Genomic DNA, 26745 nt, shown 5'->3' with positions numbered 1-26745 from the left:
CCCTGAACTGTTCAAATCAGTAATGTAGAAAATCTACCCTCTAACTCCAACACTACCTTCCAGGTGTTGGCTTCAGTAATCCCCTTTTTACCTGGGCTGGACTGTGAGACCAGCTACGCTGAGTTAAGGGAACCAGTGTTATATCAAGCAATCCCTGTCCTGCCCTGGGAGACAGAATCCCCACAATGCTCACTTATACAGTCAGTTCCAGGCTGAGGCCTGAGGAGTCCATCCTCCTGCAATGGGAGATGCAGCTCCCAGTGCCAAGGTGCTATCAGCTGAGAAACAGAAGGTCCCTGAAAGGCCACTCAAGTGGCCTCATGAGTGGCTGCAGTCTAAATGTTAAAGATTTTTTTTTTTTGGGGGGGTGGGTTACTTCTATTTGGATTGGTTGAACTTATCAACAATTCATATATTTTGATTGGTGAGGTAACTGCAAATGCAGCTGCTTCCAGGGAAGAGTTATAGCACTAGTTGACCACTTATTTTTCACAATTTTAGCTTTAAAACATAAATGTTGCCATTAGTGGTCAAGTCAATGTTGTCAACAATGACGTTATCTGATAAATCACACGTTCCTGATTTTAATTCCCAATTCCCATTTAAGTTCAGATTCTCTTCTCAAAATTCCATGGGGACTGTTCTCACAACTGCACAGACACCTTAAAATCCATATGTCCCAAGACAGAAGTCATTATCTTCTCCCTCAAACCTGCTCCCGTTCCAGAATTCTAGAGCTTAGTAACCAGTTGAGCATATCAGGGGTCATCTTTGATTCCTCCTTCTTCCTAATGTCCTGAATCCAGTCAAATACCAGGTCCCATCCATGTTACCTTTTATTTTTTTATTTTATTCATTTATTTAGAGACAGGTTCTTGCCCTGTCACCTAGGCTAGGGTGCAGTGGCATGATCACAGCTCACTGCAGCCTTGAACTCCTGGCCTCAAGCAATCCTCCTCCTGCCTCAGCCTCCTGAGTGTCTATCTGGATATACAGGCCTGGGCCACCATCCTGGTTAACTTTTTACAAAATTTTTCTTTATAGAGACGGGGTCTCTCTATGTTGTCCAGGTTGGTCTTGAGATCCTGATCTCAAATGGTTCTCTGGCCTTGGCCTCCCAAAGTGCTAGGATGACAGGCATGAGCCACCATGCTTAGCTAATTTTTATTTTTTATTTTTTATATATATATATATTTTAGTACAGATGGGATCTAACTATATTGCCCAGGCTGGTCTCACATTTTACCTTTTAGATATTTTTTGAGCCCATCTCCACTGCCACCATCCTTATCCAGGCATTCTTTAGCTCTGTCTGTAGCAACAGACTCCCCATCCGTTCCCTGTTCCTGTGCCTGCCTCTCTCCAGGACATTTCCTCCATGGAAGTCTAAGCAGTCTGTTCAAAATTCATGTCCTTTTCTTGACTCTTAGGATATAGTCCCAAATCCCTATTGACTTACAGGAAAGTCCATGCCCTCTCCCACCTACTCTTTTGGCATCCTCTACCACCACTTGATTCCCTAGTTCTCTCCACTCCAACCAGGCTGTAGCTCTTCAGTTTCTCAAACATGCTATGCCACTTCTCACATCTGGGTCTTTGCACAAGCTGTCCCCCCTGCCTGGTATGCCCTCCTTCCTTTCCATTCAGCTAATGCATTTATCCTCTTGTCTTAGCTAGTGGACACTGTCTCAGGGATGCTTCCTTGACTCTCTAGAAAAGGTTATGTTAATTTGCAATATGCTCCTGTAGCACTCTGAATTGTTTTCATTGTTGAATTTAGTTATTCATACATTTGTTTATCCCATAAAAATAAACAACTACTACATACCCCTAAAAATTAAAATGAACGCCGGGCATGGTGGCTCATGCCTGTAATCCCAGCACTTTGAGAGGTCAAGGCGGGCCGATCATGAGATCAGGAGATCTAGACCATCCTGGCTAAGATGGTGAAACCCCGTCTCCACTAAAAATACAAAAACAAAATTAGCCGGGCGTGGGGGCAGGTGCCTGTAGTCTCAGCTACTTGGGGGGCTGAGGCAGGAGAATGGCGTGAACCCAGGAGATGGAGTTTGCAGTGAGCCAAGATTGTGCCACTGCACTCCAGCCTGGGCAACAGAGCAAGACTCTGTCTCAAAAAAAAAAAAAAAAAAAAAAAGTAAAGAAAAGCTTTAAAAAATTAAAATTAAAAAATAAAAATAGAAAATAGACATAATTATTTAATGTTTGCCTTCTCCCATTAGAATGCATGTTCAGTGAGGACATTAACGTATCTGTGTTGTTCATGGCCATATCTTCAGTGCCTTGCCAATGCTCAACACATAGTCAAATCTTAATAAGTAGTTGCTGCTTAACCTACAGAATGGGAGAAAATTTTTGCAATCTATCCATCTGGCAAAGGGTCAATATCCAGAATCTACAAATAACTTAATCAAATTTACAAGAAGAAAACAAATAACTCCATCAAGAAGTGGGCAAAGGATATGAACAGACACTTCTCAAAAGAAGACATTTATGCAGCCAACAAACATGAAAAAAAAAAACCTCATCATCACTGGTCATTAGAGAAACGCAAATCAAAATCACAATGAGATACCATCTCCTGCCAGTTAGAATGGTGATCATTAAAAAGTCAGGAAACAACAGATGCTGGAGAGGATGTGGAGAAATAGGAAAGCTTTTACACTGTTGGTGGGAGAGTAAATTAGTCCAACCATTGTGGAAGACAGTGTGGCAATTCTTCAATGATCTAGAACCAGAAATACCATTTGACCCAGAAATCCCATTACTGGCTATATACCCAAAGGATTATAAATCACTCTACTATACAGACACATGCTCACACATGTTTATCGCAGCACTATTCACAATAGTAAAGACTTGGAACCAACCCAAATGCCCATCAATAATAGACTGGATAAAGAAAATGTGGCACATATACACCATGGAATTCTACACAGCCATAAAAAAAGGATGAGTTCATATCCTTTGCAGGGACAGGGATGAAGCTGGAAACCATCATTCTCAGCAAACTAACACAAGAACAGAAAACCAAATATCGCATGTTCTCACTCATAAGTGGGAGCTGAACAAAGAGAACACATGGCCACAGGGAGAGGAAAATCATACACCGGGGCCTGTTAGGGGGTGGGGGGCTAGGGGAGGGATAGCATTAGGAGAAATACCTAATGTAGATGGCAGGTTGATGGGTGCAGCAAACCACCATGACATGTGTATACCTACATAACAAACCTGCATGTTCTGCACATGTATCCCAGCAACTTACAGTTGCTGCTTGAGTGACTGAAACACAGCTCTTCCTAGTTAAGGATTTCGTTTCGATGTGCAGCTAAAACCTAAGCACTAATAGTCCATTGTAGCTGTGTTTTCCTAAAGCCCTTTGACCTTTATTTTCCATTTCACAAAGTTTGTTATGTATGTGATATATTGCCCTCCTTCTCTTTTCCCTCTTCCCAGTGATGCGTCAAAAATTATTGCATTTTTATTGGGTGAGGCCCAGGTAATCTCTGTTTATAGCTCTGACCTTTCTGGGTGCAAACACAAAGTGAACTTTGGTTTATCTCCTGCCATAATGTAGCTGCTAATTACTGGCAAGCAGGCTGTATTCCACGGCCCATGTGACCAGTTGGGCATGACCAGAGAGAAGCGTGGGGAAGAGTGGGCTGAGGGACTCCACTAGAGGCTGACCATCTGGATTCCCTGCCTCCCAAGGAGCCCAACAGAGCAAAGCAAGTAGGCACAAGGAGTATGGTTCTAACGTGATCGGGGTCATGAAGACGTTGCTGTTGGACTTGGTTTTGTGGTCACTGCTCTTCCAGCCTGGGTGGCTGTATCTGACTTCCCAGGTGAGTCAGAACTGCCACAATGGCAGCTATGAAATCAGCGTCCTGATGATGGACAACTCAGCCTTTGCAGAGCCCCTGGAAAACGTGGAAGATGCGGTGAATGAGGGGCTGGAAATAGTGAGAGGACGTCTGCAAAACGCTGGTAAGAAAATGTTAATAGAATCCTCCTCCACTCTGTTATTACCTCTGGGGACAAAATGTTGCTAAGCAAAGACCTTGTGTTCTTTGTCTGATCACACAACTTTCTCTAAGGGCTGTCCCTAAACCTCTGTTTCATGACAGTAGATCCTTAGAGAGTAGAATTTGAACCCTATTATGCTGTGCTCACTCACACTTCACCTTGCTCTGGGACTAGCCCTGACTCAGGAAATGTAAAGTGTTCATGGCAGTAAAATGTCCCAGTTAAAACTGGGTTTAGGCCAGATGTTGTGGCTCACATCTGTAATCCCAGCACTTTAGGAGGCCAAGGAAGGAGGGACACTGAGCCCAGGAGTTCCAGACCAGCCTGGGCAACATAGCGAGACTCCATCTCTTCAAAAAGAAAATAGATAAAGTCAGTTTATTGCCCAGTTCCAGGAAGGCATCATGTTTCCTTCTGTACACAGAGGTAAGATTTGGTCTAGACCTAAGATTTCACAGGGATACTAATCAAGAAGATGAATTCAGACAGTCAGTTTCACATAGACACCAAGTCTTTCTTTGGGCCTTTTATCCAAAGACATTTGTCTCTAGACTGTTCACTCTTTTTTTTTTTTGAGATGGAGTCTCACTTTGTTACCCAGGCTGGAGTGCAGTGGCATGATCTTGGCTCATTGCAAGCTCCACCTCCCGGGTTCACGCCATTCTCCTGCCTCAGCCTCCCGAGTAGCTGGGACTACAGGTGCCTGCTACCACGCTGGGCTATTTTTTGTATATTTAGTAGAGACAGGGTAGCCTGTTCACTCTTTACATATCCTGTGGCTGTCATTACCAGACATAGTTAATATAAAACATTTGCAATCAAATTCATTGTTGCAGTTCTTCATTGTATCTTTTAGTTATAAAAATAAATTTTATAACATTACATAAAATGTGTAAAATAAAGGGGGAAAAAAAGCATCCATGATTCCCAGCCACCTGGATGTTTCCAGTCTGTTTTCATGTGCTTCTTAGTTTCCTGTTTTTAAGAATGTGGTTGGTGATCACTATGGCATAGAAACAATTTTGAATCCTTCTGGTTCACTTCACATTATTGCACAAGTGACTTTCCTAGAGCGGCATGGCCTTTCTAGTCATCACATGAATTGATGTGTAATATCCACTGGATATTATAATATCAAGTATGTATCATATCCACTGGATATAAATTACCTAATTTGGGGGATACATATGTTAATATATATAATAATTCTCTGATGTAGGATATTTCATCTGTTTTAAACTTCTCATTATTTTTATAATACTTCAATGAATATTTTCATGTAGTTTTTCTCCATTCCCTGAGATTAGATTACCAGAAATAGACTTACTGAGTCAATGAGTATTTAATGCATCTTAATGGTTATTTGTGGTTTTAAGGATGGTATGTCTTAATTGTCTCTATTTAAAATTCTGTGGAAGTAGGCCAGCTGTTCAGATATGAATAATAAGTTACTTCTGTACACATACAACATCTCTGCAATTCTGAAACTAGATTCACACGTAAGTGAACGGATCTGAGCTAGAGCCATAATGGAACGAGGAGGTCATAAAATCCCCTTATTTACCACGGCAATGTGGTGCAATGGAAAGAACCCTTGATTTGTCCTTTGAGGACCCGGATTGGGATTCCTGCCCCAAAGTTTTCTCTCCCTGTGATCCTGGGTTAGTCTCCCTGAAACTTGGTTTCTTCAGTTACTAAGTACCTGTCATGGGGTAGCTAAGTTCTAGGTACTTCAATTACATCACCTCTTTAATCACCACTGCTCTGTGACGTTAGCATGGTTGACACTGGTTTCACAGCAGGAGTTCAACAACTTTGCTAAGGTAATGTAGGTTGTCTGTTTGAAGTGAAATTCAGACCCACATCTGTCTGATCCCAGGGAGTACATGGGTCACTCTTTGGAATCCATCGTAATATCTTTACCCAGTGTGAACTAACTTTCTAACTAAAACAAGGCAGTGGAACATTATGGTTAGAAGCAGATATTTGGAACCTGACAGATCTTGATTTATTTTCCAGCCAGAGCATTCTATGACAGGTATGACCTTAAGCAGCTAAATTTTTGGAACCTGAGTTCCCACACCTATAAATTAGAATAAGTGGTAGTTACCTCATATGGATAGCATGTGGATTCAATCAGAAAACTCATATAAAGTTCCTCCTTCACTGACTGAAACATAGTAAGAACTCAATAAATGGTAGTTTTTGTTGTCATTGTTGTTATTGTTGAGGACGTTAATGTAGTTGTTTTTATTGTTGCTGTGCTGTTGCTACTGCTAGAACATATTACCAAGCACCTAAAATAATTAAATAGTATATTAGTTAGAGCCTTGGTCCCTGACTCGTACAACCTGAATTTGAATTCCTACTCCATTATTTACAGCTGAGTGACATTGGGTGCATTGTTTATCATCTCCAGGTTTCACTCATGTCATTTGTAAAATACAGTTATTAGTGGGCAAGTTGTTAAATGGATCATTTAAGTGGAGAGCTCTTTGGAGATGAAGGAATGAGCTGTGATGCTGAGACTTTTACATCTGTTAATGCATTTTGTTGGATGGATATGCATGCATAGTAAACACAAAAGGTACAGGTTTTGGAGGGAAAGATAGCTCGTGTTCTAAACATGTTGAGCATCATTATTTGGGAAAAATTCTAAGACAATATATCTGAGGATTACATTGAAGAAAAGTAAAAGTTCAGGCATTATAGGTGATGTTCAAAGGGGAAATGACCAGTATTTTTTCTAGGAATCAGAAAAGCTTTGAGGTTCTTGAAGAACATTCAGGATCTAGTGGGAAAGAACATGAAAAAAAGAGGTTCCTTTGACTTCATGACATCACCTCCCTGAGGATGTATGGTTCCAAGGCTAATCACATGACCCATACCCTGGGTGTGCTCCCTCGTGCTGAGCCGGTCCCACTCCTAGACCCTCGCACAGAGGCTTCAGCTTCATGTTCGTCCATGTTGGTCCAACCCCATCCTTAAAGCCTTCGATAGGAAGAGAGAGTTCTGAGCTCATCCCACATTGTTCAGCTTTCCCATCCTCCCAGGAATGAGATATCATTGTGGGATGGACAGTGCCAGTAGGAGAGGATGAAAAGTTGCAGTGGGGGAAATGGCTTATTTTAAAAGTAAACCTTTGATTTGAAGTTATGTCATTGTCTGAAAAATGTTTAGTATTTTCTAGAGAAATCACTTGAGTTCTGGAGTGATAAAAAGGAAGATATTACCCCCATCAAATTAAAAATAAGAGAAAGTAGTACACATACAAGTAAAATATTGAGAGGCAGCATATTATACTATGCTCCATAGAAGCCGTTCTCAAATATTTTGGTATTAGGACCTATTTATTTATTTTTATTTATTATTATTATTTTTTGAGATGGAGTTTCATTCTTGTTGCCCAGGCTGGAATGCAGTGGTATGATCTCGGTTCACCGCAACCTCCACCTCCCAGGTTCAAGCGATTCTCCTGCCTCAGCCTCCCGAGTAGCTGGGATTACAGGCATGCACCACCACACCCAGCTAATTTTTTGTATTTTTAGTACAGACGCGGTTTCTTCATATTGGTTAGACTGGTCTCGAACTCCTGACCTCAGGTGATCCGCCCGCCTCAGCCTCCCAAAGTGCTGGGATTACAGGCGTGAGCCACCGCGCCTGGCCTAGGACCTCTTTAAACTCTTTAAAATTATTGAGGGTGCTGAAGAGTTACGTTTATGTGGTTACATGTATCAGTATTGATTGTACTGAAAATTAAAACTGAGAAACATTTTAAACATTTGTTTATAAATTCATCAAAAAAAACCAAATAAATACCTGTTAGCGTAAATAATATTTTTATTAAAGAAAATCTATATTTCTCAAGCCAAAAAAAAAAAAAAAACAAGTGGGTGAGAAGACTGGTTTACACTTTTGCAAATGTCTCTAATGTCAAGCTTAATGGTAGAGATCTATATTCTCATATTGGCTTCTACATTCAATCTGTTGCAATAATATATGTCATATAGCCTCTGGAGAACCCTATCATATGCTCATCAGAGAAGGAGACTGGAAAAAGTAAGGAATGTCTTAGTATAATTATAAAAATAACTTTGACCCCATGGATCCCCTGAAAGGGACTAAGGGTACCTCAGTGGCTCATACTTGGAGAACTGCTGTTCTACAGCGTATCAAGTTCTAGAATTAGACTTCCCTAAGTTCAAATCCCTGCCCTACTACTTACTAGCTGTGTAGCCTTAAACAAGTTAATCTACCTCTCCAGACCTCCATTGTCTCATGTTTAAATGATGACAAAATATTACCTTGAAGGATTCAGAGAGGATTAAGTGAAAAAATACCTGTAAAAAATCATAGCCCAAAGCTAGGCATATAGTGAAAGAGATCACCTGGCTCTATTCTGTTAATAAGTGAATGAGGAACTGGGGCTTCAGTAGGGAAGTCACTTGTGCAAGGTCACACTCAACAGATGTTGGTTCCCTTTTTCCCAGGCACTATGCCCGAGTTTCTACTTCAGTTTAGCTGTGTCAGTCATGGGCTGCCTGGAGCACTGGATTTTAAAGTGTCATTTTCACTGTCCTTCATGGTGGTAGGAGAGAACAGAGCCCTCATAGAGACAGGAGGTCAAGAGAGAGGAGCTGCAAGTGTGGCCATCTTCCTGTGACTGTGTGCTGCCCTTCACGTCACTTTCTGAGTCCTCTTGCAGTGTTCCAAGACCCTCTCCAACCCTATTTTCTATAGTTCCTCACATGCCCTCTGCCATTCCCCCAGGTGCACTGTAGCCTCATTCATTCTGTTCTCCTCATTTCAAATTATCTATATCCTCTCTATTGGCATGAGAATTAAAGAAAATAAAGGGCATATGGGGCTTAGTACTGAAGCTGGCTCATGGTTACACTCAATTAAGTGTGAATTGCTATTAAAACCATCACTCCCCTCTTCTCTTCCATTAAATAGCCCTGACTGGTCTAATTACATTGACGTCTCCTATTTGGCTAGTCCTACCAAAGTACTGGCATCTCTCATTAAGCTCTCTTATAAATAAAGTATCAGGGTTTTCAAACTTAAAAAAGCAAGGCATGACTTGCAGCCTAGTTGGTAGACATCTCTCAAGTGGCTGTAGAAGTACAAAGACTCCTCCATTCTTTGAAAGAACAAGTCTCTACCTTTTAAAACATTATTTGTTCAGAAGAACAACTTCTATTATAGACACACTTTGCTCTTTTAAAGGTGTGATTAAAAATTATCCAATTTTACAAACCTGGTTTTAAGCTCATTTTACATGCGAGAAACTAAGTCAGAGAAATTAAAATGGCTTGTACAAGAACACATAAGAAATCACTCATAATCCCGGACTGTGGACTGAGGTTTCCAGACTCCCTGTGGACTTGACAAACTTAAGAACATCCCTGCTTGGGAATCAGACATTTGTCCTGATTATTTTTTAATGGAAGGAACCAAAATGTAATAGACAGATTGAGGTCAAATGGTTCTGCTATTACCTTCTAAAACGTGGTGCCTAGCAATCCCCAGGGATATCACCGGCAAGACCCTTGCTTTCATCTAAATATGGGAGTTCTCCATTATACAAACACCCCAAGCCAGAATGAACATAATTCACTTTGGCTTTGGGAGTAGCCCACAGAGGAAATGCCTAACACCAGGAATGGTGTTCTGGTCAGTAAGGCCAGCCATCCAAACAGATATTTCAAAGAGACACTTGTTTTCAATTTATAAGAGGAGAAATGTGTGAGTCAGAGTGAAATCCAAACAAAACTCTCATCTAATTTAAGATGCTAATGAACACATTTTTGTTTTCTTTATCCTTGATGAAAAACATTTTAAAGTAAGAGGACGTGTTTTAAAGACAAAGGGGTTTTCTGGAAATTTTGTAATGTTACACAATCTCCTTCCCTGTCTACTAAGAAAGAAAACAGAATTTTGCAGCACCTTCTTTGGGAAAAATAGATGACAGTTAGACTGTTAACCATGTTCATTTCATGTGAGAAGTGTGGCCACGGCTGCAGGGAACTTCCTGAGGGCATGCAGGAAGTATTTTTCTCATCGTCTATTTACTCTGTATCTTGAATGCTCCAGGAGAGACAGGGGCTAAAGATTGTAATACAACAAGATTCGTCGAGAACAAATAATCATACCCATTGATAAATTTTGGATTTAACGCTTTGATGCGTCACTAAGCTGGTAAAAGGCCATTCCCTCATGTATGAGTTTTGATTTGAGATATCAAAAATGTATAATTGGTTTAGGACGAGACAAACATGGCTTCAATTTCAGATCCCACTATTTACTGCATATGGGACTCTGGTAAGACAAACTCAATAAAGCTTTTGTCTCAGGCTTTGATTTGTAGAAAACTGACCAAGACACCCCTTTTGAGCAAGAATGGTAAATCTGAGACACAGATGTGACAGCTTTTTATCAATAAGTATGATTGCATTAGTAACTATTTCTGATGGGTGTATTTCAACTGCTTAGTGTCCTCTCTATCTGGAAGTGTGACAGGCATCTCACACCTGACTTGTCCACCTCCATCACCACACACACCACATTAGCAAACCTGCTCTTCCCACATTCTTTCTCATCTTGGTCAATAGGAGTTCCCTTCACCCACTTGCTCAGGTCAAAAATATTGGCGTTATCCTGAGTCCTCTTTTTCTCATATTTCATATTGCATTTATTAATTTCCTACCTTCAAAATACATCCTAAATGCAACCATTTTTCTCTACTTTTGCTCCAACTACTGTAGTCCAATCTAACCTAGATTATGAAGAGCATCTTCACTAGTCTCCCTGCATCTGTTTCTGTTGCCCACAATCTATTCTCTGCATCAAGATCCAGAGATGTCCTTTAAAAATAATAGTCAGAAAATATCATTTCTCTGCCCAAAGTCCTCCAAAACTCTTATCCTGGAATAAACTGAAAGCACTTACTAACGCCTACATGGTCATGCACGGTGTGGCCCTCACTCTGACCTCACATCTCACCCATACTACCTCTCACTTACTCTGTCAGGACCACACTGGCCTCCCTGTTCTCTCTGAAATGCCAAGAAGGGTCCTGCCTGGGATTTTTTGCCCTTGCTGTTCCCTCTGACCAGAGAAACCATGTATCGCATGGCTCAGTCTTCACGCAGGTCCCAGTTCCCCCTAGGGCTTTGGTGACCACCCTATCAGAAATGCATTATTCTGTGTAACGCCCAAAGAAAATGTAAGCCTCTTGAAAGCATTGAAACTTTTGTTCAATGCTGTATCATGAGCACAAAGAAGAGCGCCTGGCACATAGCAGGAACTTAGTAACTGTTTGTTGACTGGATGGATAAAGATCAGAGACCAAGGAAGACTGCAGCCTCCTGCAAGTTGGCAGCAAACAGCACCTGGGGACCATGAAAGAACAGGTTATCATAATGTGTATGTCTTTGCTTCCCAACACTCTCCAGTCCATACAGGAGACTTGCTGCATCTAGGGTTGTGAAAAGATGAAGAGGGCAGTGAACACAATGAAAATGTTCTAAAACTGGACCACGTGGATGGTTGCACAACTATATATATTTACTAAAAGTCATTGCATTGTAAACTCAACATGTGTGATTTTTATGATGGATAAATTATACCTCAATAAAACTGTTGAGAGAGAGAGAGAAACACAGATGCAAAGACATAGAGAGACAGAGACACAGAGAGGAAAAAAGTGACCAGGAGTAAAACAAGGGCCCGGGATGTAAATATTCCTAGGCCTGAAAATAGATATCCACTTTTTCCCGGAATCAATCTCATGGCTGGTATCAATTACTGAAAAATAACGCTAGTGTTCTATTTTCCCTCATCTCTGGATGACAGGCCTAAATGTGACTGTGAATGCTTCTTTCATGTATTCGGATGGTCTGATTCATAACTCCGGCGACTGCCGGAGCAGCACCTGTGAAGGCCTTGACCTACTCAGGAAAATTTCAGTAAGTATTTGCTTTTGTGGATGCACCTCATGGCCTACGGGTACCGGATAATCTTAGTGTAAAATGTAAGCACATAACCATGAGGCAGCTCTCCTATCATTTCTAGCCACATAGATGAATGAGTGGCCAAGTACCAGGCAGGAGACTCTGGCTTTATCCCTATAGATTACCCAAATGACAGGGGCCCTCCATGAATCCAGGAAAGTGAGGAGAGCCTTGGCTATGTACTGTGCGTACACTTTCAATTGTAAGGAGAGGAATTCTTTTGCTTTAAATTGTTTTTAAAATTTTGCTTTGTTTTGTTTTTTTGGTTGTTTGTTTATTTGTTTTCTGAGACAGGGTCTCCCTCTGTTGCCCAGGCTGGAGTGCAGTGGCATAATCATGGCTCACTGCAAGTTGAGCTCCTGGGCTCAGGTGATTGTCCCATCTCAGCCTCCCAAGTATCTGGGACTACAGGCATGTGCTACCATGCTCAGCAAATTTCTTATATTATTTTAGAGACAGGGTTTCACCATGTTGCTCAGGCTGGTCTCGAACTCCTGAGATTAAGTGATCTGCCCTCCTTGGCCTCCCAAAGTGCTGGAATTACAGGCGTGAGCCACTGCACCCAGCCAGTTTTTAAGTTTCTTTATTTAATAGTATAAACTGCTATGCCTTTGTGTCCCTCAAGAAATAACTGAGAAATCATGTTTAAAAACATATTTCAAGGCCCCACACCAGAAATCTCTGTTTCAAGTCATCGCCATATGTCAGATCATAGTTAATTGCTTAAGGGTTGAATCTGACACCTAACTTAAAGTAGTAACTGCAGTGTCAAAGGATGGAAATGGGAAGAGGGAGATTCTTGCCTAGTTCCTCCTCCAAATCCCCAAACCACAGTCCCAACCAGAGCTTTATGGAGATAAAGAGTATTACAAGCTCTCTAGAGACAAACAGATGTGCGATGCACCCCCTTACTACAGAAACTAAAGGAAAGGCTGTCTGAGCAGCAGAGCACTGGGAGTAGAGCCATGCCTCTAAACTTTAATCAATAATATCACACCAACCAGGCAGACCACACTCCCGTCAGGAACAATGGCCCCTACAGCAGTGATTCTCAATCTTGGGAAGGTAAGGTGTGCATAAGCATAGTTCGATAAACTCCACATCACAATTTCAGAAATGTATGCTACCTTTCTCTGCCTCCACAGAGAGAGGTATAACCTGGTTCTCTAAAACCAGGGATGAGATGGTCCCAACCAGATTCCCCTTCAGAAATAGGAGAAAATAAGATCAATAATCACCCAATCAATTGCATAGCATTTTACTCACTTCAGCCCTGTTTTATAGTTCTCTCCACAACTGAAACTTGCCCTCTCCCTTCAAAGCACCTCCAAATCTCATCTCACCACTATCTGGCCTACAGACACTACTAATACTACAGCCTCCCAGTCCCTCTTCTGCCTCTTCCCATCCTGCACTGAGAGGAAGCCAGGTTCACCTCCAGTCAGCGCACCTTTGCAAAATACCTTCCCTCCCTGTAGCATCTTTTCCCTCTTGAACCTCTTCATGCCTCAGTTGATCCTTGTCCAGCTCAAGGCACCCTATGCTGCTCTGAGTTTGAGCATCTTGGGAGGCCTCACTTTCTAAACCTCTGGGAGCCTTCGCCTTGCTACTTCTTTCCTGTCTACTGAGTACTTTTCTTAGTTTTAGGAATTCATTGTTGTTTTCTCTCCTACAGAATGCAAAACGGATGGGCTGTGTCCTCATGGGGCCCTCATGTACATACTCCACCTTCCAGATGTAGTAAGTAATACTACTGTGAACTGAAGTCAGGACATGATATTGCAACTTAAAGAAACAACAGTCTAGTCAAGGCAACACAATCAGAGGTGTTGAGGTCTAGTATTTTGCCATCTCTCCATAACTGTCATTCTCTTATCCAGGTAACTTCCCTTGCTCAGCATGGAGTGAATGTCTGTAGCCATCCAGGTTGAGTCATTAACGTCTGACCTTGAGAGAAAGCATGGTATGAGTAAAAAGTCAGAGTTTTGAGCAAAAGCAGGAAAGACAGTGAAATTGGATAATTTGAGGAGTTTAATAAATAAAATATTCACAAAAGTATGGGTAGAGGGCTGGGAAACACAAAAGAAAGTGTAGCACCCCAGGGTATTAGTAGGGTTCTGTTCTATCCTGTAGGTCTGTGAAAGTGGGGAAAATAACAATATGTTTAGTTCATGGGGTTATTTGAGGGTTATATAAATGAGATGTTAAAGTCCTCTGTACAGTGCCCTTACTATCTTAGAACAAAGCTCTCAATATATTCTAGAATGAATATATTTTTCTGGCTCTGGGAAAATTACCCTCATCTCTTTCATTCATTTTACACAATGTAATTATCACCAAAATATACTGTGTTCTGCTAATTACACCTCCCTAATCAAAATCCTGCTCAAGTTCCTTTTTTGTACCTGTTCAATCTGACCCTGAATCAAGAATCACCCTTCATCTACACAGAGAAAACTGTGCAGAGGATCACTCGCAATGGATTTTGGAGGGTAAACATTAGACCTCTGAAAATTCTGTTGCGAAGTTTGCTTTTGTCACCTCACACCCACCATTACAATCAGTCTCAGATGCTCAGGCTCACTGAGCACTTTTTCAGCTTCTCTTCCATACCAAAATGCAGACAGATCCAGAATCTTACTCTTCCTTGCATTTGTTCCCAATTGTCATCTAACCTGATCACTTACTATATTGCTATAGAGTATGCTCAAAAGGAAAGGAGGATTGGAAAAACTGATTCACCATTTATGAAGACCTTCTACGTGCAAAGAAGCATTTTAGCTGTTTCAGAGTAGAGAGAATTAAGTAAAACACAGCCCCTGCCCACCCAAATAGAGAAGGTGACAAGGACTCTCCTGACCAATACAAGGCAGTGAGATCAATGCCACCAGGGAAATAGAAACAGGAAATTGCAGAGGGCAGGGATCAGTGGCACCCGCCTGTAATCCCAGGGCTTTGGGAGATCGAAGCAGGAGGATCCCTTGAGCCCAGGAGTTTGAGACTAGCCTAGGCAACATAGCGAGACCCTGCTCTACAGAAAATTTAAAAATAAAAAAATTAGCCAGGTGTAGTCATGCATGCCCAGCAATGTGGCAGGCCAATATGGGAGGATCACTTGAACTGAGGAGGTCAAGGCTCCAGTGATCCAGGATCACACCACTTCACGCCAGCCTGGGTGTCAGAGTGAGACCCTATAAAAGAGAAAGAGAGAAAGGTGAGAGAAAGAGGAGAGGAGAGGAGAGGAGAGGAGGGAAGGAAGGAAGGAAGGAAGGAAGGAAGGAAGGAAGGAAGGAAGGAAGGAAGGAAGGAAGGAAGGAAGGAAGGAAGGAAGGAAGGAAGGAAAAAGAAAGAGAGGAAGGGAGAGAGAGAAAAGGGAAAAGAAAAGAGAAGCTGTAGTGTGCACAGAAAGGAAGAGTCACCTCTGTTTGAGGGGACTAAGATTCAATGGGGGAAAGAAACCTCATGAAGGAGATGCAATTGTTTGCATGTTGAAGAATGGGTAAAATTTTAATGGGTAGAGAGATGAGGAGATGAGCTTTCTAGCCAGGCAGAGGGAGAAGTACGTGTAAAAGCAAACAAGCAGGGAAATGAAGAACTCTGTATTAACCAGAGTTCAGGAAATGTATAGGGGAATAATAGAGATAAGACTAGCAAAATTAAGTAGGACCATATTTGGAAGTTCATGGGAGGAAAGTCCAGGTAAAGGAAGTTGCATTTAATGAGATTCGCATCAGAAATCACTAAGGTTTTAAGCTTGGGAATGCCAAGAGAAGCAGCCCAACTTTCAGAAGAATGATTGACCACAGTGTATAGGAAAGACACAGGCAGAGACTGATGACAGGAAAGTCAGCAGAGAAGGAGGGCCTCGATTAGCAAGAAGGAAGTGGACATGGAAAGGGAGAATAACTGCAAAGATATTTGAAGGTAGAATCAATCAATAGTATGATGCTGGGGTGAGAGATGGAAAGTAGTCAAAGAAGCCTTTACAATCTCAAAACACTAAAATAAATGAAAAAAATCTCAAAACACTAAAATAAATGAAAAACAGTTTGGAGGAACAGAAATGAAAGAGAATGCTGACTGTGAACATTATAGTTTGAGATGCAAGCAGGAAGCTCACTAAAACCTTTTGATGGAGCACTGAAGAAGGAAGGGGATGTTGTTTTCCTTCCTTCGTTAAATACATATTAAGCACCTACATATGAGCCTAGCTGACTGGAGACACCAAGGTGAACAAGCCAGGCATGACCCTGCTTTCAGGGAGCTTACAGTCTAGTGGAAGAAACAGATATTAAATAGATACTCACCCAAATAGTGACCTGGTCTTAGGTACCATGGAAAGTTTTCCTGATAGATAAAGAGATACATAATCTAGGAGCTGAAGAATGAGTAAGAATCAGTCTGGCAAAGAGGCAGGTGAACATCATTCCTGGCATTTGTCAAGGCCCTGATTGGGAATGAAGATTGATAAGTTTAGGTAACTATGAAATGGTCCAGGTGTTGAGCAAGGGAAGGAAAGCTCTCAAATCCCCAGCTGATGTCTCACAGGCAGTTAATTGCAGAGCTGGGAAGAAGGCAATGCATGGCAAAGTGTAGATGGCATCTTTTTGGCTTTACAACGATGGTGGCTGTGGTGGTCCGTCCTTTTTCTGAGTCCGACTTCCCTAGTATCCCAGCCCAGATATCATGACAACTCACTTTAGAATAAATCAAAATAACCCAGCCACATATTCACAAAATTGCCTAGAGGGTGCTTAGAACACAGCATATGCTCAACAAGTGTTTTTAAACTCAGCTTTATGAGAAAGACTCCTATATACATGATAAATCTGCTTTAATGACCTGATTTCATTCTTACCATTCATACATACATGCTGAAACAGGTTAAAGAGGGATCTTATTTGTGCTACTAAAGTTAATCCTGATAATGGTTTTTTCTTCTCAACCTCTTGACACAGCCTTGACACAGAATTGAGCTACCCCATGATCTCAGCTGGAAGTTTTGGATTGTCATGTGACTATAAAGAAACCTTAACCAGGCTGATGTCTCCAGCTAGAAAGTTGACATACTTCTTGGTTAACTTTTGGAAAACCAATGATCTACCCTTCAAAACTTATTCCTGGAGCACTTCGTATGTTTACAAGAATGGTACGGAGTCCGAGGACTGTTTCTGGTAAGCAGGATCATGAAATTTCATTAGCACTTGCCATGGAAAGAAGCCATAGGATCATGGAGGCCACCTAGTTATTATCAGATACACCTTCCACCGGTAACAGCATTGGGTATAGACACCAGTTCACTTTCTCACACATAAATAAAAGCAAAGGGGATCAAGTAAATATAGAGTTGTAAAAATAATCAGTATAGTTTGCATCTGCAACACTCTTTACTGTTTTGAAAGTACATTCACATCAGTTTTATTGATTTCCTACAGTACGTTATCTGAAGAAAATAAAACAAGTAATAGGATCCCTATTTTACAGATAAGGAAAATGAAAGCCAAGGGTTAATGTTTTCACACTCCTGTGTAAGAAACAATATCAGAGAACATGCATCTTGCCTATTCCTACAATTAATTAGAAAAAGATGATCTCACACTTCTTCAGAGGAACAAGAGGTGGGGGAGAAACAGGAAACAATGGGTATTGTATTAATAATAGTTTGTTTTCATACTGCTATAAAGAACTGCTCGAGACTGGGTAACTGATGAAGGAAAAAAGGTTAATTGACTCACAGTTCAGCATGGCTGGGGAGGCCTCAGGAAACTTACAATCATGACAGAAGGCGAAGGACAAGCAAGGCACTTTCTTCAAAAGGCAGCAGGAAGGACAAGTGCTAAGCGAAGAGGGAAGAGCCCCTTATAAAACCATCAGAACTCATGAGAACTTACTCACTATCACGAGAACAGCATAGGGCAAACCACCCTCATGGTTCAATTACCTCCACCTGGTCTCTCCCTCGACAGGTGGGGATGATTGAGATTATGGAGATAACAATTCAAAATGAGATTTGGGTGGGGCCACAGAGCCTAACCATATCAGGTATCATTACTAAAATAAAATGGAAAGATTCATTCAACTCCAACAAAAGTGGTAGAGGAAATCTTCTGGCTGGGTTGCTGCCTGTACTTCCAGGATGCTGCTTAATTCTGCAGTCTCTCTCCACCTAATTATGCAAAAGACTAAGATGGGATACTACCAGGGGTGCGCATCTAGGGACCTACAGGAATCAACCCACGGTATCTAATGTGAGGTTTAAACAGGAGCAGAAATTCTTCCTATCAACTTTGAATTTTTGTACTGTAGATTCAAGGGTTTCAACTTATCTATGATAATGGGACTAGTTGATAAAGCAGAGGAGAACCCTCTTCCTGCAAACAGCTGGAAGCCATCACAAAGGACTCACAAAATGTCTACTATTTACATGTATACATGAAGATCCCTAAAAGCTCCCCCATCCTTTCACTAATTTAGAGCTTCACAATCTAAACTAGAGGTATCATGGTGTGTGCTGTCTATCGTGTTAATAGCAGAAATGAATTTTAGATGAACAAATCTTAGGATAGATCTGCAAAAAAGAAGTGAAAGGCCTGAAAGGCCATGAGGGAACTAAGCTGTTTTCTTAGTTTCTCTCTTTCCTATTCCAGGTACCTTAACGCTTTGGAGGCCAGTGTTTCCTATTTCTCCCACGAACTCAGTTTTAAGTTGGTGTTAAGACAAGATAAGGAGTTTCAGGATATCTTAATGGACCACAACAGGAAAAGCAATGGTAAGAAGACATGAAGATAATTTTGTTGGTTTTTTTTTGCTAACTTCTTCTTTATGACTACCACCTCCTTATAAGTCATTTCAACAAATCTTCCACTGCAGAGCTATCATCATTCCTCCTACATATTTTGTCTATTTTGGGAGATCTATAATTGCGTGCAACTTCATTATATTGTTCCTTTCATTGACTAAAACCTTATCCTCTGAGAGAAAATCCATAAGTATGACTGAGTAATTAACATAATAATGATAATGCTAAAATCCAGCTTTTATAAACCCAAATGATATTATGACCCACCCTCAGCAAACTCTTATAAAATTCACCTCAATGCAACATATTATTGGATTTGTGACTAATCTTCACACATTATGAGCCCCAGTCCTCCTGGTGACCAAGAGGATGAATTTATTGATTATATAGCTTCATGCAAAATTATAAGGTAAGCAAAGATTATCTCACTTTCCTAATCTTTCTGTATCTTACCTGCCCAGTGATCTACCAGCTAGAGACCAAGTATGAAAGCCTAATTGGATAAAATTTATCCACAGATAAAAGACCACACATTGGGTACAGTGTACACTGCTTGGCAGACAGGTGCACCAAAATTTTAGAAATCACCACTAAAGAACTTATTCATGTAACCAAACACCGCCTGTTCGCCCAAAAACCTATTCAAATAAAATTTAAAAAACCTCATCCTCACTAAGATATTAGGGGATTTGTTGCACTTTCCACAGAATTCTGTCTACAAACAAGAATGTATCAGGGGCAAAGGAATCAATTGTGAGAATTTTCTACAAGGGAAGATACTTGCTTGGTGGATTCCCTATCATTTATTGCCATTATCAAGCATTTGTTATATTAATGACCTACCAGTTGCAAAAACATTAACCAAGATATGGTGGGAAAGAAATATGTGAGTATTTATGTCTCTAAAGACTTTACAATTCAACAGGGCAGCATAATGGCACAGCATCTAAAAAGATCTAATGAAGTCTCCCCCGACTCCTCTCACTCATAGAACTGTGCATTCAGGATAGCTGGCAGAAATTCGTGGTAGACTTCAGATTGGACTCTGGCATTGGAGTTACTAAGATGAAGTTTTGAGTTAAGAGGCTACAGATAAAGCCCAAGTTGCTTAGGGAGACTTTATAAATTCTTCCCCATTCTCACTTTTATAATATCTTTTTCAACCACTTTTACAAATGGTGAGGTATACTTCACTTATCTGTGACAACATATTCTGTAATTACTCCAGCCTGGCATAATGGAATAAGAACTGAACTTGACTGTCACAGCTATCTTTGTCATCTACTAGTTCTTTGACCCTTTGGCATCTTCGCTTCAGCCTCCTTAAATCTATAAAATTAAAAGAATGATGGACTAGATGATTTTTTTAAAAAGATCCCATTCAGCTCTATTCTGACTCTATAATTGTAAATGAAAAACAAAAAAAGGAGGAATTTAAGAAATTGGAGTTTATCTTTAAAAAATTTTACATTAACCTACTGGGTTCATATTCAGGCAACTGGTTCCCTCTCTGTTTGTCTGTAGACTGTCATATATTGATCTCCTTGTCTTACCTTCTCCTCCAGTGATTGTTATGTGCGGTGGTCCAGAGTTCCTCTACAAGTTGAAGGGTGACCGAGCAGTGGCTGAAGACATTGTCATTATTCTAGTGGATCTTTTCAAGTAGGTATAATATTTCGAAAAACCCTCCTCCTTTCAAAAAGGAAGTATTCCAAGGATTTCCAAAAGGCACATTCTTTTTTCTCTTGCTTTGCACAACCCCTTATGGGGTTACGTATGATGATAATATTTGAACTCCGTCACACCCTCATTCTTATTTACTTAATTGTGGCTTTAGCAGAGATGCATTCCTTTGACACCCTCACCATTTGTAAATAGAAAAGGTTTATTATAGCCCCCATTAAACCCACATGTGCATTTATGACTGAGGCCTGCTCAGTCAACATAGAATCCTGGCTGGGTATGGTCGCTCACACCTGTAATCTCGGCACTTTGGGAGACCTAGGCAGGAGGATCGCTTGAGTCCAGGAGTTTCAGACCAGCCTGAGCAACACAGTGACACCCCATCTCTATTAAAAAAAAAAAAAGAAGAAGAAGAAGAAGAGGAAGAAGAAAGAAAAAACATATGACCCTGATCTCTAGCCAGATTTTAAAGTCTTTATCCAGGAAATAATAAATCAACTAAAGACTCAATAATATTGTTCCTGGTAATGCCAGCCCCATTTTCTTCCTTCAGTTGCTAATGGCCTTTGGTCCTAGATTACTTTTCCTTCAGCCACCTCTGATAAGCTTGAAGTTTCAGTTATATGAGTCTGATATACACAATTATTCCTCACCCTCTGTGGTGTAGTCACTAGGTGGTGCTCTTTTCCTCCACATTTCTCTGGGCCAAGGAGAAAAAATGCTGGAGAGTAGAAAGCACCTTTGATTACATCCCATCTTTTTTTTAATCGCTAATTATCTGATATGGTTGGAGACCCCACTGACAAGCTGTGCCAAGGTAATATTTGAATCAAGTTAGGCTTGAAGAAGGTGTCACTGCCATGCCCATGCCCCTTGTCTCCAGAAGCCAGATCACATGACTTCGCTTATCTGACTGGACCATTAATCATTACCTGTCTGTACTCAGACAGGAGGCTGTTACTGTCTAGATCTTTCCCGTATTTGCCTGATCATTTCACCCACACTAACAATACTTCTCACAGCATGAATGGAAATGAAGTATAGGAACTGCAGGCTTGTTTGATGGCCAGACATTCATGAAAGTAATTTAATTAACCAACTAGACTCTTAACTACAGAAGTACAGGGAAGAGGTCAGAGTTACCGATATTTCACTTCAAGAACCTCATTGATTTCAATAGCTGCTTTGCCCCTGGAAGGAGCCCTTAGTGTACCCTGGTTGGTGTAATTTTACTTTCAGAAATCCTCAATAAACCACCAAAGTGCTGGCATTCCTCTGTGACTAATCCCAAAGGACACCTGGCTATGTTTTGGAAAGCTCATGAGACTAAATTAGACATAATATGTTCACATTCTAATTCTGACACTTCTGGTTGTTTTGACTCTTGGATTTTTGTTAGCATTTTGAGATTAAATCTTCTCATTTGTAAAATGAGAATTAAAATGCCTTCTTCATAGAGGTGCTTCTAGGATTAATGTGATAATAGGAGTAAAATATCCAATACAGTTCTTAACACATAGTAGATGTGTTCAAATATTAAATATGCTGGGCACAGTGGTGCATGCCTGTTGTCCCAGCTGCTTGGGAAGCTGAGGCGGGAGGATGGATAGCTTGAATCTAGGAGTTCAAGACCAGCCTAGGTAACGTAGCAAGACCTTGTCTCCTAAAAAAAAAATGTTTTTAAATAAAAACATTTAATAATGGTCAGCCTAATTACAGCAGTTCAAACATATCAGATTCTTTTCAAACCTCAAAATAACAGGAAGCTTAGAAACCATAGCATTTGAGGCCGGGCTATTGGCTCACACCTGTAGTCCCAGCACTTTAGGAGAGGCAGGCAGTTCACCTGAGGTCAGGAGTTTAAGACCAGCCTGACCAACATGCTGAAAACCCGTCTCTTCTAAAAATCCAAAAAAAATAGCCGGGCTGGTGGTGGGTGCCTGTAATCCCAGCTACTCGGGAGGCCGAGGCAGGAGAATCACTTTAACCTGGGAGGTGGAGGTTGCAGTGAGCCGGGATCATGCCATTACACTCCAGCCTGGGCAATAAGAGTGAAACTCCATCTAAAAATAAAATAAAATAAAAAGTAAAAGTAAAAATAAACCATAGCATTTGCACGGCAATCTTAGACAGTATTGAGAGTCTACAATGTGCCAGGCATTGTCTAGGAGTTGAGGGTACAAGAATCAATAAGCTAATGTTCCATATATCAAAAAGCTTACCGTGTTAGAGGAGAGGTTTAGTCTTTTTATGCTTATATTTCACCATCTAAAACATAAGTTTAGTGATAAAATTTCTCTCTACCATGTCTCAATATCTCTAAATTGTTAAAAGCACTTAAGGAAAAGAAAGTTTCTACCTATAAACCAAGAAAAGCAAGCATGAGCTCACATGTCCACAGCCCCCCAAAATCTCAAAGAAATCAAGAAATATCTGTATTCTCGTTTTCTTTTCCTTTATGTATGTTAACCACAATTGCTTAAATTCTCTTATTTAACCTAGCAAGCACAGAAGAAAACAATTTTATCTGGGGAAAGTAGAAAGTTTTGCATATTAATGAAAAAAAATGTTTTAAACTATTTTCAAAGTTGATGATATAGTTTGTGTGAACTGTAGAAGATATATCTCTATTTTTCCTAATTTTCATGAGGAACCTGTGCTTTTTATTACAGTGACCAGTACTTTGAGGACAATGTCACAGCCCCTGACTATATGAAAAATGTCCTTGTTCTGACGCGGTCTCCTGGGAATTCCCTCCTAAATAGCTCTTTCTCCAGGAATCTATCCCCAGTAAGCTATTATTTTATGTTATAGTATAAATTATATATTATTATTTTCTTTGTCAAGGGTAAGATACTTTTTGTCCATTTAGGACCCAAATTCTAAAATGAGCAATTATTTTTACTTGCTCCAATTCACTCAACAAATGTTAACTGAAACCAACTACACGTACGGCATTTTGAAACAGCAGGGTCCCTATCAAAGCTCTTAACTGTAGGTCACTCTGCTAGACTATAGAACAGCCCAACAGCGGACACATGTGCAACATTGGCATGAAAGTAACAATATGGAAAGACAGGAAGAAGCCCTGCTAATGAGGGTCAATCTTACACTTATAAGAGGTAGACATTAAACAATGTAAAATAAAGCAAGGGTTACGGGAAAGTTCCCTACGTCCTAAGGCAAGATTTTCCTGTCACTGATATTAAAATCCTCCCATTAGAAATGTGTATTCCTAGGTTAAGACATTGTCTTCCATTATAATTAAGTTGACCATTGTCCAAATTTGCCCAGGAGAGTTTTGGTGTATTCCTGTTTCCCACTATACCATCTGGTTTAGCATTTGTGCAGAAATAAGAGCCTCCATTTGGACACTCAATCGTGGCCACCTTATTATAATGCAGGGCTCCTGATTCTAATAGTATATTGGGCTTTGTCAGTCCCTGTACTTTCATACGATTAAATCTATTAGATGCATTCTGCCCACAGAGACAAACCTTTGAGAGCAGACTGGGATGGGAGGAGAAGGAAGGGGCAATGATGATGACATTAAAACAACTTTGGGATGGCAAGTCAAGGGCCAGGCCCAAAAAGCTGCAAAGAAAGATGGATATCTCTGGGGTGTCACAGTTTTTCCCAGCTAGAAGTTCTAAGTCCCCCCATTTACGACCGTGCCAAAATTAGAGACTGCATCCTCTTTTGGAGCTGGGTCTTAACTGGATTCGTTTTACCTCATGAAATGATTTCAGCAAAAGAAACTGAAACCAATGAAGGGGTTTCATTTTTCCAGCAAATATAATTCTGAGTGTAATATCTGGATATCACTTGACCCTCTTCATGGTTCTAACAAAAACACGATTCTTTGCAAATGGGCAGTTCAACATGCCCGAGGTAATGGAACCCACTTGGTCTGAGTTCAGCAAGGGCTTTTAATTCATCACTCAGCCCTGTGAAGGTCACCATTCTCCAGCAGCCAAGGCACAGCAGTTCTGACCCTCTCCATTATTTTTCCCAGGGCAGGCATTTGGGGCATGAAATAATACCCAATCAGAATTGTATTCAAAGCAAGGTCAGTGGTATCATCCAATCAAAACTGCTCATGTTCCATTCAGAATACTGAAATGCAGGGATTGTTTTTGGTTTCTGATTTTTGGGTTTCTCTTTTGCACTTTAATAAAAACAATCAACTACAAGCTAACATTATTTCTATATAAAATCTTATAAGAATTATGAAAATGCTTCATGTTGCCTTTCCTGGTTGATTTGTATTTTTTTCATCATGGGAATGAAGTATAACTGCTTATAGTTACTTCCCTCATTTTATTGATTCCAAGAGAAGACAGAATTGTGACATGGGATCATAAAGAACACTGACCCAAAGAAGAGTTATTTTTCTTTCTTTCTCTGTTTCTTTTGGTTTTTTTGTTTTTGTTTTTGTTTTTTTTGAGATGGAGTCTCACTCTGTCACCCAGGCTGGAGTGCAGTGGGATCTCAACTCACTGCAATCTCCACCTCCTAGGTTCAAGTGATTCTCCAGCCTCAGCCTCCTGAGTCCTGAGTAGCTGGAATTACAGGCGTGTGCCACCACAGCCGGCTAATTTTTTCGTATTGTTATAGAGATGGGGTTTCTGCATGTTGGCCAGGCTGGTCTTGAACTCCTGACCTCGGGTGATCCACCCGCCTTGGCCTCCCAAAATGCTGGGTTTACAGACATGATCCGTCTCACCCGGCCTCCAAGGAAGAGTTTTCTAAAAGTCTCATTAAATAACATCCCTTCAATTCCCCCGATATCCCTTTAACTTTCCAGTTACCCTGCTGATCACAACAACCTTTTGTTCTAGGCTCAAGACCAGATTCTTTTCTGAAGGACCCGTTTTGATATTTTCCTTTTTTTATTTAGATAAAACGAGACTTTGCTCTTGCCTATTTGAATGGAATCCTGCTCTTTGGACATATGCTGAAGATATTTCTTGAAAATGGAGAAAATATTACCACCCCCAAATTTGCTCATGCTTTCAGGAATCTCACTTTTGAAGGTACTGATCTATAAAGAGCAAATAACCCCAAGGTGAAGAAATATGGACTTTTTGAGTGGATTTGGGGCAACAAAGAGGGTTTAACAATAGATGATTCCACAGCTAAATCCCTTTAAACTCAGCTGGATGCAAACATCATTACATAAACTTTGAGGGTGCTGTTATTGATAACTGAACCCCAGTTTATGCTTCAGTCTTTTAGAATCTTTGGATGTCACAGAAAGGGCAGGTAGTGCAGGTTTTGTACTTATGAACCAAGCTCCTCATAAAGCATTTTGAGCGGTGATGTCCTGACTGTGCTTGGAGACTAACAAGAGGATAAATATTTGCAGTTTGATTTGGGTCCGTCCATATCTCCTTTCCGTCCTTCAAGGATCTGGGACCCTGTGTTAAACCTTTAGCTATCAAAACTCCACAAAATAATACCCTCCAAAACAACATGAATCTCCTGAACTGCATGGATCAGCATTGCCCTTTCCTACAAGTCCCTAGTGAAACTCCCATCTTTCATTTCCCAGATCTCATCCTGAGACTGTGAAGAAATTTTCCTCTAAATATAATGTGTACTAAGTCAAAGAAAAATTATAGTGGCCTTTTCTAACTTGCCGCAGAGTCTTACTCTATGACACCTTTATTTTACTGCAGAGTAAGTGACTGTCTCTGTAGGCTTCGGAGGGCAGCAGATGCCCAGCATTAGGACTGAGGGCTGCACCAGTGGCTATGGTGTATGACAGAGGTGGGAAGAGATCACTTCTGCTTCACTGAAGATGCAGCAAGGGAGACACAGTAATTTGTTGGTCATCCCATGTGTCCCAGGTTCTACCAGGCACTTTATATGAACTCTTAATTTCCTCACTTCCATGACCATGGTTGAGCATTTTAATGGATTAGCACGGGCTTAACATTTGGCTTAACATTTAGGAAACAAACAAATGTTGGTTCCCGCCACCTACCAGCTGTATGACCCTTAATATCTCTGACTAAATAAATTATTTCTCACCAATATAACAGAGATAATAATAGTTTCTATATCATGACATTCCAGGAAGAATAGTATGATAATGCGTATAATCACTTAGCACAGAGCCTGGTATATTGTAAACAGGAAATAAATGTTCATTGTTACGTTGAGCCATGTGAAGTTGCTAATTTGATCACTTTTTTTTTT

At 40.6% G+C, this 26745-nt stretch overlaps 1 protein-coding gene across 1 annotated transcript in view; it reads left to right on the top strand.

Moving 5' to 3' along the window:
• Positions 1-3183: 3183 nt before the first annotated feature.
• Positions 3184-26745, top strand: part of GUCY2C (guanylate cyclase 2C) — an 82597-nt gene continuing 59035 nt past the window's right edge. The window contains exons 1-8 of the mRNA XM_021922068.2: positions 3184-4005; positions 11902-12014; positions 13735-13799; positions 17018-17233; positions 18707-18828; positions 20424-20520; positions 23214-23331; positions 25442-25577. Of these exons, the coding sequence (XP_021777760.2) occupies positions 3789-4005; positions 11902-12014; positions 13735-13799; positions 17018-17233; positions 18707-18828; positions 20424-20520; positions 23214-23331; positions 25442-25577 (1084 nt within the window). The 5' untranslated portion in view covers positions 3184-3788. The remainder of the gene's footprint in view (positions 4006-11901; positions 12015-13734; positions 13800-17017; positions 17234-18706; positions 18829-20423; positions 20521-23213; positions 23332-25441; positions 25578-26745) is intronic.

Source organism: Papio anubis, chromosome 9 (genome assembly GCF_008728515.1).
Source record: "Papio anubis isolate 15944 chromosome 9, Panubis1.0, whole genome shotgun sequence".
NCBI lineage: Eukaryota > Metazoa > Chordata > Mammalia > Primates > Cercopithecidae > Papio > Papio anubis.
This window is presented reverse-complemented; position numbering and strand designations above follow the sequence as displayed.